Consider the following 15,000-nt stretch of genomic DNA (forward strand, 5'->3'; position numbering starts at 1 on the left):
ATGTGTGTATGTACGTATGCATGGCCTTTTTGTGTGTGTGTGTGTGTGTGTGTTGTATATATGTGTGTATGTACGTATGCATGGCCTTTTTGTGTGTGTGTGTGTGTGTGTGTGTTGTATATATGTGTGTATGTACGTATGCATGGCCTTTTTGTGTGTGTGTGTGTGTGTGTGTTGTATATATGTGTGTATGTACGTATGCATGGCCTTTTTGTGTGTGTGTGTGTGTGTGTGTTGTATATATGTGTGTATGTACGTATGCATGGCCTTTTTGTGTGTGTGTGTGTGTGTGTGTTGTATATATGTGTGTATGTACGTATGCATGGCCTTTTTGTGTGTGTGTGTGTGTGTGTGTTGTATATATGTGTGTATGTACGTATGCATGGCCTTTTTGTGTGTGTGTGTGTGTGTGTGTTGTATATATGTGTGTATGTACGTATGCATGGCCTTTTTGTGTGTGTGTGTGTGTGTGTGTTGTATATATGTGTGTATGTACGTATGCATGGCCTTTTTGTGTGTGTGTGTGTGTTGTATATATGTGTGTATGTACGTATGCATGGCCTTTTTGTGTGTGTGTGTGTGTGTGTGTGTTGTATATATGTGTGTATGTACGTATGCATGGCCTTTTTGTGTGTGTGTGTGTGTGTGTGTGTTGTATATATGTGTGTACGTACGTATGCATGGCCTTTTTGTGTGTGTGTGTGTGTGTGTTGTATATATGTGTGTATGTATGTATGCATGACCTTTGTGTGTGGCTGTGGTATCATTGTGGCCACTGCTGTGTGTGTGTGTGTGTGTGTGTGTGTGTGTGTGTGTGTGTGTGTGTGTGTGTGTGTGTGTGTGTGTGTGTGTGTGTGTGTGTGTGTGTATGTGTGTGTGTGTGAAAAACTCAGAGCACCTGCTGAAGCTGTCTATGGAGGACCTGGTTGAGTTCCTTCAGGTGGCGCTGTCTAAGGACTTCTTCTTTGAGGACGACTTCGTCATCGAGCAGCTGCAGAACTCTATGTCCGAGCTGCGCAGGGCTAAACTCGAGCTACCTCCCCCAGGTACACACACACAACACACACACAGAGTTATATATCACAGAGTTATATATCACAGAAACATCCACATTGCTGTCCAAATGCACAATCGTTTAAATGCCCTCACATATTTGCACAGTCTTTTATACTGTTGGAGATAATTATGATGATAATAATAATTATTATGTAAGTCTTGGCTATATAATGTAAGAGAGAGCTACAATGACACACACAACATATGCTCAGTCCCGCACACTAATTCTCACCCACACACACATGCAATCACCCATACTCTTGCTCGCTCACACACACACACACATGCACACACACACACACACACAATCTTTCTCTTGGTCTAGTATACACACACTTGCTCTGTCTCTCTCTCTCAGTCAAACACACACACTCAATTTTTTTCTTGCTCTAATATACAGTCTCCCGTTCACTCGTCTCCCGTTCTCTCTCTCTCTCTCTCTCTCTCTCTCTTTCAATCACTCAAATGCACACACACACACACACACACACACAGGTGTTGAGAGACTCATACACACACTCTTGTTGCTGTCCATCGCTGCTTGCTGCTTACTGTGCCTTCTCTCTTCTCCCCCTGGATCGTTGACAAGCTGCCTTCAAAAGTGTGTGTGTGAGTGGCACACACTACCCTTCCTACAAAAACAACCGGTGGGCAAACACGTAACCCCCCCCCCCTTAACCCCCCCACCCCCCACCACCACCACCACGTCTTTCACTGCCACGCCTGTCAGTCAGTCAACCAATCAACCAATCAACCAATCATCTGTCCTGCGTCACTGAACACCACCTTGTGTCTGTCTGTCTGTCCAGCAGTTGCCACAGCAACAAAGAAACTCTCTGCGCACCCCCCTCCACACACACACACACACACACACACATACACACAACCTCCACTAAACATGTTTAAAATTTTCTCTATAGCGTTAGCCTTCACAGGAAGTCATGGAATTGGCGTTAGCCTAACATCAGTCCAGTATTAATGTCCAGAGGATGGTGCTAGCACTAATGGCAGCCTGCTGTATTAATGTCTAGAGGATGGTGCTAGCACTAACGGTGGCCTGCTGTATTAATGTCTAGAGGATGGTGATAGCACTAACGGGGGCCTGCTAGTGTGAAGGGAGTTTCGCGCTAATGCTACGTTCCGAGAGTCGAGAATGCAACGTTCCTAAGTCGAGATTTTCCGACCACCTACTATAAAAAATACAATGCCACGCCACTCAATGTCGGGTTTCCTACACTTCCCAAACTAGGGGCCAAGTCCACCTCAACTTTCAGGCCGGAAGTGAAGTACAATCTCCGACTTCCAGGTTGTCTGGAACACAGCATAGGTAAAGGTATTGGAGAGCGAGCGATGGTTTTTAAAGTCTGTTGACAGACAAAGCAAGAATCACGATCAGGAGTGAATACAGTACATGACCGACAGTTTGTCAAGGGCTATCCTTGGTATCCGCCCATAGTAAAAGATAGATAGAAAGATACTTTATTGATCCCCAAGGGGAAATTCAAGATTAAAGACTAAATACACACAGTAACACAAAACACACAGTACACAAAAGTAAAGACTAAATACACACAGAACCAGCAAATACGCCCGTCATTGTCCAGCTGTGTGGTCATAAGCGGTAAAGGGAAGGGATGAGGTGTGTTTTTTTTATTGTTGGATGGTACAGGCTTCTCTGTCAGTGAGTTAACCTTATAGGTCCGCGTCACAAAGCTTCTCAGCCGATGACCGGCGGGGTATAGAGGGTTCCGGCAATAATAAGGACCGTTGGGACATCTGGCTGACACCTCTGAGCAAACACACACACACACACCAAGCGCACTCTTCCACCACAGCAGAGGGAAGCAGTGGGAAAGTTTGCTTTCAGTAAGGTCAAAGAAACTTTCTCACTGGCTTTCCTCTGTGTGTGTGTGTGTGTGTGTGTGTGTGTGTGTGTGTGTGTGTCTCTGTCTCTCTGTGTGTTTGTGTGTGTGTGACAGTTCAGTACTCATGGGAACCCGGTTTCACTGTCTCTTCTGGTTTCTCTTGGCCTGAGATTGTGCACATTAATTTGGCATGTGTGTGTGTGTGTGTGTGTGATCAGTTCCAAAGTCAGCCAATTAACACACAGAGTTCAGAACAGAATAACTATCTGAACCTGAACTATCTGAACCTGACCCCCCCCCCCCCCCCCTGCTGTGGTGTAAGGGTGAGCTTTCGAGGAACTAAGTTCTGCCATGTTGGTCTCAGAGCTGTCATGTCCTGTCATGTCCTGTCATGTGGGTGCTCTAATAACCCACTAAACTGTAAAGTGTTGGTTCTGCATCCCTGTCTTTATATAAGGACAGTTCTAATCAGCTCTCTTCATCTTAGAACGCACTCAGTGCTAATGAAATAATAAACAATAATAGTTTGAGTTTCAAACTTTGTAGTGGGTGTTATTTTTAACACTCTAAAGGGCTCACACTTAAGGGACACAAATGAGAGGCTGCTGCACACTGTGTTTCTGTATGTCTATATATCTGTGCATATATCTTTGTGTGTGTGTGTGTGTGTGTGTGTGTGTGTGTGTGTGTGTGTGTGTGTGTGTCTAAGATATGATGTGTATGTTTGTGTGTGTGTGTGTGTCTAAGATATGAGGTATGTGTGTGTGTGTGAGTGTGTGTGTGTCTCTAAGATATGAGGTATGTGTGTGTGTGTGTCTAAGGTATGATTTGCTCGTTCTCCTGTGCGTGACACATCAGCAGCAGCAGCAGTAGCAGCAGCAGCAGCAGGATAATTAGGGCTAAATAATCAGTGTAATTCTTTGATGGGAGAACTGGCCCAGGAGGAGGCCGTGCGACGGCTCTATTTCAGTCTGACGGGATAATTGGTCCGTCCTGCTGCGTCCTGTTCCTGGGGAGCCTGCCAGCTGCACGCGCTGACTGGCACCCCCATTTAAACGCCCAGCCCGCCCACCCAGCGCTAGTCAAGCAGGGAGCATTTCCCCAGCGCAGGTTAAGTCTCCCTGGGCAGGGTGACCACTCATCTCCCCCCTGCGCTTTTCAGTGCTCCATAGGCTTAAAAAATGGGGGGGGGGGGGGGGGGTGGAGGGGGTTGTAACCCCTCCGATAATTAAATCCGGCCAATGCAGCTCCCTCAATTAGGATCATCATGATGAACGCAACTGTTCTAGAGCACGTGAGGGGCTGTTCTAGAGCAGTGGTTCTTAAACTGGGCGGTCGGGACCCCCAGGGGGGTCGCCAAAAATACTGGAGGGGTCGCAAAATGATTTGCTTCTTCCAATGCCCATCTCACAACATTTTGAAACCAAAAATCCGCCGGTTAGAGAGAACGATCACGAGACTTGGACCATGTTTTTGGGGGGTCGCCAGATAAAAAGTTTAAGAACCACTGGTCTAGAGCATGATGAAGTGAGGGGCTGTTCTAGAGCATGATAAAGTGAGGAACTGTTCTAGAGCATGAAGTGAGGAACTGGAGGAACTGTTCTAGAGCATGAAGTGAGGAACTGTTCTAGAGCTTGATGAAGTGAGGGGCTGTTCTAGAACTTGATGAAGTGAAGAACTGTTCTAGAGCATGGTGAAGTTAGGAACTGTTCTAGAGCTTGATGAAGTGAGGAACTGTTCTAGAAGTGAGGAACTGTTCTAGAGCATGATGAAGTGAGGAATTGTTCTAGAGCTTGATGAAGTGAGGAACTGTTCTAGAGCATGAAGTGATTAACTGTTCTAGAGCATGAAGTGATGAACTGTTCTAGAGCTTGATGAAGTGAGGGGCTGTTCAAGAACTTGATGAAGTGAGGAACTATTCTAGAGCATGGTGAAGTGAGGAACTGTTCTAGAGCATGATGAAGTGAGGAATTGTTCTAGAGCTTGATGAAGTGAGGAACTGTTCTAGAGCATGAAGTGAGGAACTGTTCTAGAGCTTGATGAAGTGAGGGGTTGTTCTAGAACTTGATGAAGTGAGGAACTATTCTAGAGCATGGTGAAGTGAGGAACTGTTCTAGAGCATGATGAAGTGAGGAACTTTTCTAGAGCATGGTGAAGTGAAAGGCTCAGCCGTCCCAATATTCAACTCCAAATGTCACCTCTGCAGTTCTCCAGTCTGCCTGGGCTCCTGTCAGAGACTTTTATAAGGGAGAGTGACTGAATGAACGACTGCAGAGGGCCAAAAAGGACTTTGTTCACGCGCCTCTACAAGTGGCTTCACATCATGGAGGGCTGTGCGTCAGGTGGCTGCAATATTGTCCTGCCCCCACTGACGGCTTGTCCTGCTCAGACCGCACTGACGTTATGCCCCAACATTCAAATGTTGTTGGTTTCGGTTTTCAGAATGTTCAGAAAAGAATGTTCCAGCTCCACACTGGCCAGACGGTAATGGAAAAGAACGGCTTTTAGACGTGTCAAACTCCTGTCAACTTCAGCCAACAAATACAGACTGACGGTACTCACTGACCCAGCTGTTGGTGTTTGCTGGAGTTTGCTCCAGCTCAGCCTAGCCTGTCTTGTAGCCTTTCATGCTAACAGCTAATCCCACAGGGTTCATCTTGTCTGACCTCCGTTACACACAATCTGTAAAGTCTGGAAAAGTCTGGAATTATGACTGACTGACTGTTTTCAGACCTAGAAAAGTATGGAATTTTGGGTGAAAGTATTGGAAAAAGTCTTGCTCACAGGAACACAGAGGCTACATTAACATTTGACAGTGCTCAAAAATCTAATCCTATAATGTGTGTGTGTGTGTGTGTGTGTGTGTGCGCGCTCACGTTTACACGGGAACTCCATCTCACCCACCCTGACCTCATGGCACTCTGCAAACAGCAGTCACTTCCTGCTTGATTCAGCTCTTCCTGTAGCCCTGCTGTTGGCAGTTCTGTGATTGTGTGCACTGTCTCTGTGTGTGTGTGTGTGTGCGTGTGTGCATGTGTGGGGGTCATTACAGTGTGTGTGTGTGTTTTGTGTGGGGGTCATTACAGTGTGTGTGTGTGTGTGTGTGTGTGTGTGTGTGTGTGTGTTAGTGCGTGTGTTTTGTGTTGGGGTCATTACAGTGTGTGTGTGTGTGTGTGTGTGTGTGTGTGTGTGTGTGTGTGTGTGTGTGCGTGTGTTTTGTGTTGGGGTCATTACAGTGTGCGTGCGTGCGTGTGTGTGTGTGCGTGCGCGTGCGTGCGTCCGTGCACACCATTTGACAGCTTGCCCTGACACACTGTTGCGTCACCATCGTTCCCATGCGTGCCGTTCCCTGACGTTTCACCTGCACTCTACCTGTTGCTCTGGCCCCTCCTCCTCTTGCTGTGTCATGTCTTAATGTGTTTCTGTATATGTCTGTACGACACGCGTCACTGTGCCACACGTATTTGTGAATAAGTATTTGTTTGGTGCGTCATCAACTGATCTACAGTACACATTATACGCTAGTTTGGATTTATTGTGTGTTTATCGATTATTCATTAATTATGTATGTTGTGTTCACAGTGCCTGTGGCATGTTTAAATGTTAAAAATCCTTGAAAAATGTTTAAAAGACAGTAATATTTTTGAAATGAAATAAAAAATTGTAGACTGCAGGGTGCTGCCTTTGCTAACTGATCTTATTCCATCAGTCTAGATGATCATAATGGGGCTTTAACAGGTTGTAAGCAAAGCGGCAAACCAAGCCTGTGGCACATGAACCAAAGCGGCAAACCAAGCCTGTCGCACATGAACCAAAGTGGCAAACCAAGCCTGTGGCACATGAGCTAAAAGTCAAAGTCAAAGTCAAAGTCAGCTTTATTGTCAATTTTCTTCACATGTTCCAGACATACAAAGAGATCGAAATTACGTTTCTCACTATCCCACGGTGGAGACAAGACATATTTTACCTAAAGTTATCGTGTAGCGTGGGAGCTGTGTTTGCAAACAGGAACTTGCTCATAGTAACTGCCGAGTTATTAGATAAGCTTTAGTTCACAGACATCAGTCTTTGCTTGTTGCCTGTTATTTTGCACATGTTTAGTTGCCCGTCAAGTTAAGGCCCCCATATGACACTAAAGTGTAATGTACATATGAACATTTTACCTCATACTATACCAATGTTTACAGTCAGCACCTTAAGTATGTTAAAACATTAGATAAAATAACTGAAGATTAAAATCTTCTTAATTTAAACATAATGGGATTGATGATTGTGTCCTTGGTTTTACGTCTATGGTTTTATTCTTTACTGTCTGTGGTGTTGCTGTATTTTGTGTCTCAACTTTATGCTGTTTCTGCCGTTGTTTGTTATCTTTTTAAAACCGTTCTCTCTTTCCATCATTCTTTTCCTACTGTAGCTCTCTCTACCCTTCCGTTTTACCCTTTTCCCTCTCCCTCCCTCTCTGTCTCTGTCTCTCTCTCTCTCTCTCTCCGTTGGGAACTGTCTGTCCCCATGGGCAAACAGTTCTCCATGCCACCTGCCATACGCTGTCTCTCTGATCGATTGTGCCTGTGTTTTTAAAATTCCCTGTTTTAGATTATTTGTATTCTGATTGGCTCTTTTCTCTTTGCCCCTCCCCCCATTCAGCTAAAGAGGAGGAGTTTCCCAAGAAACCTCTGGGGCAGCTTCCTCCCGAGCCGCTGACCAATCACGTGGCTAACGGTCAGATGCCGGGCGGACAGGCCGTGGACGGGCCGGTTTCGCGTGGGCCTAGCCCGGCGGCCAATCAGAACCTGAGTGTACCGGCGGAGGCGGTTCCAGCTCCCAGCCCCTCCCCCGATCGTCCGAAAGACAGCCGGCCGCCAAGCCGGACGCGGCGAGACTCCTTGGACAAGCTCCTGCGCCTCGCCAAGGTGGCCAGCGGGGACCGCAGTGGTGGGCGTAACCGCAGCTCTGGTGGCAGCAGCGACGCGGAGTCCCGCAAGCACCACCCCTCGGGCCCCTCGGAGAAGGGCCACTCGCCAGCCCCGACACCCCCCAATGCCACCAGCACGCCGGACTGGGGTCCCCACAAACCCCAGGGGCAGCAGCCGCCTCCGCACCACGCCGCCGCCAACCACAACTCCAACGCGGGGTCCAGCGCACGGCCCGACCGGCCCTTCACCCCGCGCTGGGTCAAGCCCTCCGAGACCAAGCTGGAGGCGGCAAAGGCGGCCGCCATGCGAGAGACCCACCACAGCCGCGCCGCCTCGCCCGCACCCCCGGTCACCCCGACGACGCCCACCGACCCCTCGGGCCAGGGTCCGGGCCGGCGGCCGCGCTCTCACGGCTTCACGCCGGGCTCCAACCGCGGGTCTAACGCCTCGCAGTACGACAACGTCCCCGGGCCCGACGGGCTCCCGGTCATGGAGGTGCTGGAGCTGGACCGCCCCCCCTCGCGCCCGCCCTTCGCCACCCCGTCCCTGCGGCAGAGCAGCCCCACGAGGCCCCCTAGTGGCGGCTTCAGCAACAGCAGCAGCGCCCCCACGCGGCAGCCCAGGCAGAACATGGCCGATGCCGTCCCTCCGCCAATGCACGCGTCCAACTCCCGCGTTGGCGTTTCCGGCGGCGGCTCGTCAGCGCACCAGTCCCCGCACCACTACTACCCCCCGCCCACCGGGGGGCAGCACTCTCCGGCGCGCGCCGCCATGGTGCCGATGTACACCACCTTCGGCGCGGACGCCCGGTCGCCCGAGGAGCGGCCGGTGTACGGGCTGAGCTACGGCGAGCGTGGAGGGGGCTACGCCACCACCCAGCGCCAGCCGCACAGCGCCGGACTCTCGCCCGAGAAAGCCCTGATGAACAACATGTACGCCACCTACCGCCGCCAGCCCAACCCCTCCCCCCACCCCCAGCAACAAAACCCCCACCGCCCCCCACTCTCCGTGGCCCCCCTGGACCTCAGCGCCCGGCTGGACACTAGCGTGGTCAGTGCGGGCAGTGGCGACGGTGGGCATTATGGCGGGCAATACCTGCCGCAGCGCCAGCACACACCTTACCAGCCCATGGAGTACCGCTACGAGGCCCGGAGGAGGGGGGGAGATGAGAGCGCCTCGTACCTGTCCGAGGTGAGGGGAAGCTGGGGAGTTCGGGAGGGCGAGATGCCCCCCCGGTCCCCCGGAGGCCTGCCCCGCTCGCCCAGTTTCCAGAAGGCGCAGATGTCCCCTGTGCAGGAGTTCATCTTCCCCTCTCTGCCGGGCGCGGATGCAGTACTAGGAACCGTCTACAGGGGGGGCTACCCCCACCAGCCCCAGGAACAGCTGCCGCCAGGCGCCGGCAGACAACCACAGCTCCCCCACCTGTTCGGAGGTGTACACTACAGCCACGCGCAAGAGGCCTTCGCCTTGCAGGAGTCCATGTTACTCTGAAGGCCACGGATGGAGACAGGGGGATGTGAGGACAGCAGCAGGAGAAGACAAGAAAAAGAAAGAAAGAAAGGAGAGAAGAGAGAGAGGGAAGGAGGAGAGGAGAGGAGGAAAAGTATAGACACTTGAAGTGCAAAACCTGAGAAAGCAATAGAGAAGTGGCCAGGTGTTTTTGTTGTACTGTTTTGGGGTTTGTTTGTCTGTTCATTTGTTTGTTTGTTGTGATGTTTTTGTTTGTTTGTTTGTTTATTTGTTTATTTGTTTGTGTGTGACAGACTGACTGTAATACCTTCAGGAGCTGTGCAGTGGCAGAGGTCTGTAAGCCTCAGGCATTTTTACTGATAAACTCACATTTGCGAGGAAAACAAAATATCTGACTGATTGAAAAGATTTCTTTTTTATTTTGTTTTTGTTGTTTAAATAATCATTAACCCAGAATGTTAGCTATCAATCCTTGAGATTTAAAAATTGTACAGCATATCTTTTTTTTCTTCTTTTTTTTTTAAATATGGCTGAGTTATTTAAACTATTTTATGAATATTGGTGGAGACTCCTGGTAAGAAAGAAAAAAACTCAGTATTTTTGTGTTGATTTATTTGTTTCCTCCTTGGTCCATCTTTATTTTTTTAAATGAGTTAGATTCTTGAGACATATATTACCCTAGAGGTCAATTTATTCTATTATGCTTGTGAATATCATATTTTTTGGAGAGAGAGACGATTTAAGAGAATATATGTTTGCATTTATAAGAGTCATTGAAAGAGAGCAGTGAAGGAGATGTGTGTTTCTTTTCCAAGCACCTCCACGAGAGCGATCCCGTCATTTCCCACGTGAGGGATTGTCTCTCGTCGTTGTTGTTGTTATTGTTATTGTTGTTGTTATTGTTACTGTTGTTGTTCATGATGATGAATGCAGTATATGAATCTATTTTATCTCCCCTGTGGGAGCCCTGCACCACCATGTCTCCACTCCAAACCCCATTTCAACACACACACACACACACACACACACACACACACACACACACACACACACACACACACACACACACATACACAGGCATCTACAAGCATACAAAAACACACAAGCAGAAGCACACACACACACACACACACACACTCCACCCCAGGGGTCAATCCTAGTTTAGCTTCATTCCTGGCCTGTTCCCCAATCGTCACTCCAGCATTCCTTTGGGAACAGGATTTACTTTATTTGGAAAGCAGACCATTTCTGTTGAGTTTCACTGACCAAAGGGACATGTGTGTTCTTGAGTTTCTACTCTGCAACTGACCCAACTGAGACAGGACCTGGATTGTCCTGCGTCTGAGCAATAGTTTAGTGTCCTCTCTGTATTTTACACACACACACACACACTATACAGAAGTGAATGATAGCATTTGTTTTGGTGTGTGTTAGTGAATGAAGTTGAGTTGAGTAAAGAGGAGTGAAGCACTGGACATTTGTGATTTTGCAATTCAACCCTGTCATTCAAATCTCTCGCCCTCTCTCATTCACATACACACACACACACACACATGCACGCACCCACCCACTAAACACAGAGAGAGTGAGAGAAAGATTCAGTGACTGTGTTGAATGAGAATTCCATTCCATTTAATTCCATATATACATATATTAAATGCAGGCACTCTTTTAAAACTAGTTCATTCCAAATCACACACACACACATACACACACACAAACCTTAAAAACGCACCCTGTTGTCAAGTATATGCATCCTTTCATTTCAGCCTCTCCAGGTTCTTAATGGTGTACACATTTTATATTGATGCGATGCTTTTTTCTCTTCAGTCAGTATGAGTACAATATCATTGGACAGTACAGAGTCCTTTGCATTTTGTTGTTAAATTACTAAAAAAAAGCGAAGAGGTTATTGGATCATTCTTGAGACAATTTTCTCTTAATAAACACTGCCTGGGGCAAAACTATACTCAGGGTTTTTATTTGTGTGTGTTTGTGTGTGTGTGCTATAAGTTTAAAGTGTCCATAACATTCCGCTATAGGAGTGCTATAAGAGCAATTAGCCTACTTCTGGTCATTTATCAAAATATCCGTTATCAGTTTTGCTAAAGTGGGTTTTTACATTTCTGTAAAATTAGTTTCTGTTTAGGAACTTTTCCACTCCTGGTTAATGTTTTTCACCGATAGATAAAGCTCAGAGTGCAGTCTGCGTTTGACTTTTCGAGGACTTTTCGGTAGTGGTTGCCCTCTAGCGGCGAGAAAAAGTCGAGACCAAAAGGTAGGTAATCTCTGTGACGCGCCATAGTCATAGAGGGCGATAACGAGCTAAGATTACCGTTCATCAACATTTCCTCGCCTCTTGTAAAACGGCAAAAAGAGGGCTACTGAATAAACATGGCACAAAGTCTGCTTTGCCGAGTTGGTCGTGTTGTTCAAGCGGTCAGGTGGACTTCACATGTTGCCACTCGAACGCTTTCTGCAGCAACACAAGAAGAGCCGCTCACGCTGAAAGAACAACAGGACGGAATCAGGTTCGTGAGGAGACGTGTCATGCAAAAATATCTTTGACTGGTGTTGTTGCATATGTTCAGATAACATGATCACAGTACCTTTGTGGAGCCGCATATTGTGATCATCAGTTCATCTGAAATTGTATGAAGAAAACACTGCATCAAAATGGAAACTGTTGTTTCAGGAGAATAATTCTGAACAACCCCAAGAAGAGAAATGCCTTGTCCCTGGCCATGCTTGCATCACTGCGTGAGAACATCGTCACTGGAGTGGACAGCGATGACCTCAGGGTCATCGTTATATCAGGTAGGTTGACCTGAACTATTAGCACTTATCAACGCCATAGCCTAGTGAGTGGGCTGGCACAACACATGGGACTGTATGTCTAGCCGTCAACTAACCTAGCATACTGTACAAAAGCAGATGGCCATTATTCAGTTGCATAACTGCACTTTGTCCTAGTAAATAGCTCACTTACTCCAAATCGTCCTACTGTACTGATTCTTGAGTGATATTACTCACGTTTAAGCCAAATCAGCCAAATGTGTAAATAATATTGTGTGTGTGTGTGTGTGTGTCTAGCCCGAGGTCCAGTGTTTTCTTCTGGTCATGACCTGAAAGAGCTGACGTCGGTCCAAGGCAGAGAGTATCACACCAAAGTGTTTAATGCCTGTTCTGAGGTGAGAAGTACATGTTCTAGCACAGGCAAACACTTCCCCGCTTGGTAAAAATGTCACCATATTCAGACCGGCCTGGCGCTGGTGATTTCACTCCCAAATGGACTGGTTTCCATCTGTGCTGGTGACTGACTGGTCCCACATCCCCATCTGTTAGGTCATGACACTCATCCAAGACATTCCGGTGCCCGTCATCGCCATGGTGAATGGGGTCGCCACGGCTGCAGGGTGCCAGCTGGTGGCCAGTTGTGACATTGCCGTGGCGACGGAGAAGTCGACCTTTGCCACGCCGGGGATAAACGTGGGGCTGTTCTGCTCCACCCCTGGAGTGGCCATCGGCCGAGCGGTGCCCAGGAAGGTGAGATCCGTCTAGCACCCCAAACTTGTTTTAAAGGAACACTCCAATGCTAACTGGTCTAATCCACTTCCCTTAAATTGTGCTAAGCTAGGCTAACGGTGTCCAGGAAGGTGAAATCTGTCTAGCACCCCAAACTTGTTTTAAAGGAACACACCAATGCTAACTGGTCTAACACACTTCCATTGAATTGTGCTAAGCTAGGCTAACGGTGTCCAGGAAGGTGAAATCCGTCTAGCACCCCAAACTTGTTTTGGAACACGCCAACGTTAACTGGTCTAACCCACTTCCCTTTAATTGCGCTAAGCTAGGCTAACGGTGCCCAGGAAGGTGAGATCTGTTTAGCACCCACCATCTTGTTTTAAAGGAACACACCAATGCTAACTGGTCTAATCCACTTTCATTAAATTGTGCGGAACTAAGCTAACAGTTTCAGTAAAGGTTAAATGCTTTGTAAAGGTTATATTAAGGTGAAAGTCTTGCACAGTGTACCTTTAAAAGATGCAGTATGAAGTGTTGTAGGCCTCGAGCTGTTTTGAACGCAGCCACATGGCACTCTTCCATTGGCTTGCATTGTATTTGATACAGCACCCAACACAGAACACAGGTGTTCTTCTACACAACAGCCCCACACAGAACACAGGTGTTCTACTACACAACAGCGCCCCACATAGAACACAGGTGTTCTACTACACATCCTGTTCTACTACACAACAGAGCCCCACATAGAACACAGGTGTTCTACTACACAACCTGTTCTACTACACAACTCAGCCCCACACTGAACACAGGTGTTCTACTACACAACCTGTTCTAATGCACAACCTGTTCTACTTCACAACCCAGCCCCACATGTTTAGGAGACAGATGCTAGCACTCACAAACTTCCACAAACTGCACAGCTCTCTCTCTCTCTCTCTCTGCAGCACAAATAGCAGCTACCTTCCGAACACCAACGTCCTGCCTGTGCTTTCAGGTTGCCATGGAGATGTTGTTCACGGGGCAGCCGGTCTCGGCCCAGGACGCCCTGCGCCACGGCCTGGTGAGCCGCGTGGTGGCGGACGAGGCGGCGCTTGAGGAGGCCACGCTGGCGATGGCGCGGAGTGTGTGTGCGGCCAGCCGCCCGGTGGTGGCGCTGGGCAAGGCGGCGTTCCAGAGGCAGATGGCGCAGGGGCGCGACGCGGCCTACGCCACGGCCTCCGCCGTCATGGTGGACAACCTGGCGCTGCGTGACGGCCAGGAGGGCATCAGGGCGTTCCTGGACAAACGGAAGCCCACGTGGTCACACAGCATGGAGAAGGCACACAAGTGAGGGCTGTAGGGGGCGTGCAAGCGCCTTGGCAGAGTAGGGGTGTGTGTGTGTGTGTGTGCATGTGTAGGGCCACAAGTGGGGGATATGGGTGCCTTATCAGAATAAGTGTGTGTTTGTGTGTGTGTGTGTGTGTGTGTGTGTAAGGCCGATGTGGGGGATGGGAAGTAGGATTGAACAATTTGGGGAGGAAATCTAATTGCAGTTTTTCTGACAGATATTGCGATTGAGATTTGATTTTGCAATATCATTTTTCAATGTCAAGCTTCAGTTCAATATTCCAAATGTCGCTTTAAATTGGGCCACTTCTCATTGGTGAGCATGCCAAGTGCATGAGAAGCACGGCACTCCTGATTGGTGAGCACTGCTATCTGTCATTCAAGGAGGATGAGATGAATATACAAATCAGATGTGACAAGAGTAACCATTTGGACTGAGTTACAAGCTGTGTGATTAATTGCAGCCTTTGCGATTAGCTAATTGCATTAGTTCAAATTTGATTTCAATTAAAAATCGATAAATCTTTCAGCCCTCATGGGAAGTGCCTTATCAGAGTGTGTGTGTGTGTGTGTGTGTGTGACGTGTGTGTGCAGGTTTGCAGTGTGACTCTTGTGTATTTGTTAATAGTGGGATTTCAGTCTGACGAATAGAACAAATTTACTTTGTCAAAATAATTGCCTTGTGTGTTGCTGTCTACTAATACAGAACTGCAGAAAACATATCCATGTAAGGATTATACAAGCAATAACAGATAACACTGCATCACAACCTCAGACTACATCGCTAATGGATGCTGTTGTGTTGCTGCTCAAGCTCTCAGTTAATGATGACTTTTAAAAAG

At 48.0% G+C, this 15,000-nt stretch overlaps 2 protein-coding genes across 2 annotated transcripts in view; both read left to right on the forward strand.

Annotated features, from left to right (window-relative positions):
• The window catches only part of LOC143136299 (USP6 N-terminal-like protein), a 41,539-nt gene extending 30,263 nt beyond the window's left edge, over positions 1–11,276 (forward strand). Inside the window, exons 12-13 of the mRNA XM_076296943.1 lie at positions 894–1,046; positions 7,569–11,276. Coding sequence (XP_076153058.1) covers positions 894–1,046; positions 7,569–9,328 — 1,913 coding nt within the window. The 3' untranslated portion in view covers positions 9,329–11,276. The remainder of the gene's footprint in view (positions 1–893; positions 1,047–7,568) is intronic.
• Positions 11,277–11,655: 379 nt separating this feature from the next.
• echdc3 (enoyl CoA hydratase domain containing 3) overlaps positions 11,656–15,000 on the forward strand; it is a 3,544-nt gene continuing 199 nt past the window's right edge. The window contains exons 1-5 of the mRNA XM_076296944.1: positions 11,656–11,838; positions 12,003–12,124; positions 12,401–12,498; positions 12,653–12,853; positions 13,827–15,000. The exon at positions 13,827–15,000 is cut by the window's right edge and continues 199 nt beyond it. Of these exons, the coding sequence (XP_076153059.1) occupies positions 11,702–11,838; positions 12,003–12,124; positions 12,401–12,498; positions 12,653–12,853; positions 13,827–14,162 (894 nt within the window). The 5' untranslated portion in view covers positions 11,656–11,701 and the 3' untranslated portion in view covers positions 14,163–15,000. The remainder of the gene's footprint in view (positions 11,839–12,002; positions 12,125–12,400; positions 12,499–12,652; positions 12,854–13,826) is intronic.

Source organism: Alosa pseudoharengus, unplaced genomic scaffold, assembly GCF_046254945.1.
Source record: "Alosa pseudoharengus isolate Yale_2024_CS ecotype anadromous, Long Island Sound unplaced genomic scaffold, YU_APseudo_1.1 YU_APseudo_1.1_scf_20, whole genome shotgun sequence".
Taxonomy (NCBI): Eukaryota; Metazoa; Chordata; class Actinopteri; order Clupeiformes; family Clupeidae; genus Alosa; species Alosa pseudoharengus.